General features: G+C 52.5%; 1 protein-coding gene across 1 annotated transcript; it reads right to left on the minus strand.

The window, feature by feature from the left end:
* Positions 1–1,938: 1,938 nt before the first annotated feature.
* LOC119367608 lies at positions 1,939–2,453 on the minus strand. The gene is made up of 2 exons (XM_037633081.1): positions 2,308–2,453; positions 1,939–2,275 (listed from the first exon to the last, which is right to left on the minus strand). Exons 1-2 carry the CDS (start codon positions 2,451–2,453, stop codon positions 1,939–1,941), a joined length of 483 nt encoding a protein of 160 aa, XP_037488978.1.
* Between the last annotated feature and the right edge of the window lie 204 nt (positions 2,454–2,657).

Here is a 2,657-nt window from a genome sequence, read left to right on the forward strand (position 1 = left end):
CTCTCTCTCTCTCTCTCACACACACACACACACACACACACACCACGCACACTAAGACTCCATCTCACACACACATGCTCTAGGTGGAGCATTTGTTCCTACCACCCTTCATCCAACCTTACCCGTATGATAAACAATCACCGTAATTTACTTGTCTAACATGGACAAATTCCACTTTACTTTAGTAGTCAGCAAACTTATCATTTGTACCCTTATAAAAAAACGAGTTGGCGATGATGGTGTGCCTGCCATCTTGTAATATAGACCGTCTAATCTATATCTGACAGATAGAAAGCAAATTATGATAATTTTACAAAAGATACCCGCACCTCTCTCCACATCCTTATCTCCCACAACCTCATTGCTCAGCAATTACAAAAGGAAGTCTCTGGAACAATCTAGCATGGTGTCCGCTGCCGCCTGCTGGCGCCGTCCATCCACATGCCTCCGCCCATTCCGACCACCATTCACCACCACACTCCACTCCTCCTCACTTTATCTCTCATCTTTCATTTTTTTGATGACATTCTCGAGATACCAGTTTTCCGATAATATTCTCAAGATATCATTAGTTTTTACACATGGTATTACTCCTGCATGGGTCAATCACAATAGGTGTTTTGTAAAAAAATGCATATTGATGTTCCGTGCAATGCACGAGCATCTTGCTTGTAATTATATAACGCAAATCACGAGCAAGAAGTGACATTGTTTTTACACAACCACGTTAACATGGCCACGTAATCACTAGCTAAAGTAAATATCATTATACTTATATCCCGATGCAAAAGGTTGAGTACATGTCTAAAGAGTAGAGTCACACACGTGCACTCTATCTCTCAGAATCACTCTCACACACACACACGCCAGTTACGTGACGCCCACTTAAGCAGACACGTATGTTACAATTTTTGCACCCGTGGGTACACGTGATGCTGCACATTTATTTAAGCCGGACGGCGAACCCAAATAGTACCTGCATTCATTCCCCTCCCGCCGCCTCTTCTCTGGTTGCCGTCGCCCGGTAGCCATGGCCCGGCCGAAGGTAACAACATACACCATACTCCCGCTGGAGCGGTGCTTTAATATGGAAATTTTAGTGGTCATTCATGCATCTTTTTGTGCTAGCACTCATATATAAGGGTTGACCGGTCGCTTCCCGCGGACATGCGCAGGCGGTGGAAGAGGAAGGAGAAGGGAAGCAGGTTGTGGAGTAACGTTTTTTACCAAAATTTCTTAGGAAACTGAGTGCAATAATTGAGTAGTTTTGCAAACTACCAGTACTACACCTGAAACAGTTCAAAACCTATACTCCCTTGCCAGCGCGCTTCCCGCGTGAAATGGTCAGCGTCACCCTGGAGCGTTAGTGCCGCATTAATGCCCGGCCAGAGAGGAGGCGACCTCTCACTGGTGCCGGCTTTGAAGTGGCGCGACGGCCAAGAGAGCGCCGCTCCCCGGTGCACGCGACTGCTCCGTGTCGAGGCTCGCCATAGGCCCTATTTGGATCCACGGGTTAGAGTTAGTTTGAGCTAGTTGGGGATCAAATAGCCCTAAAGTATCCAAGCATGAGGGTTTAAATTGGAGCAAGTTGCACCGAACCCATCAAAAAAACTATCCCACCCAAGAGGTGCTAACTAGAGATAGTTCTCATTGGGACCACTGAAAAATCACTTTTCTCTCTCCATCAAGTGCATTTATTGTCAATCTAACCCTGTACCCAAACACCTCTTTGGCTACAGTTAGTTCAGGGTTAGTCGTGAGTTAGAGGGTGTTTGGATACTCTCTAGTCATGTGACTAGTAGTAGTCAGACTAAAAGTTTTTAGTCAGGCCCTGTTTGGAAGGTGACTACTACAAGTCAGTATTAAATTCTTCTCTCTCCCTTCAGCTGGTTCATCTTCTTCCTCAACATCTTCTACCATGATCGGTGCTGCCTGCCACTACCTACCGCTGCCTGAGCGACTTGAACCAGCACCACCTCGTCCCGATGTTGCGACGACCTGCTTGCCACGATGATCTGGGGCCCTCACTGGGGGGAGACCTTGGCGAGGTGGACGACCCTGCCGCTGCACCACGCCGTCCGATCTGGTCCGCTGGAGGGGCACACCATGGTTGGCCGCACTCTCGGGATGAAAAAGGTGCGTGTACATGCCCATGCTGGGGTAGGAGGCGGCGACGGCAGAGTTGCCGTTGAGGTCGATGTTCTCCAACCCGATGGGAGCGCGGAGCCCCCCGGCCACCGAGCCGCGGCCGAGCCCCCCGGCCACCGAGCCGCGGCTGAGCCCCCTGCCACCGAGCCGCGCTCGAGCCCCCCTGCCACCAAGCCACGGCCGGCGGATCCCCGGAGACGAGGGGGCGTCATCCCCCACCCGTCCTCGTCGATGTGGTGCATCACAGCACCGGAAGACGCTGTCTGCAAGAAGAAATCGAAGGGGAGTTCGCCGTCGCCGTCCATGGTACGGACGCGGGAGCGCGGCGCGGTGGAGTGCTGCGGGCGCGGCGGGAGTGCGGCGGCGGCGGTGGAAAGGGAGTACGGACGCGGGAGCGGCGCGGCAGAGTGCTGCTGCAGCGGCGGAGTGCGGCGGCGGTGGTGGAAAGGGAAGCGGCGGAGTGGAAAGGGAGTACGGACGCGGGAGCGGCGCGGCAGAGTGCTGCTGCA

This window comes from Triticum dicoccoides, chromosome 2B (assembly GCF_002162155.2).
Source record: "Triticum dicoccoides isolate Atlit2015 ecotype Zavitan chromosome 2B, WEW_v2.0, whole genome shotgun sequence".
In the NCBI taxonomy this organism is placed as follows: Eukaryota; Viridiplantae; Streptophyta; class Magnoliopsida; order Poales; family Poaceae; genus Triticum; species Triticum dicoccoides.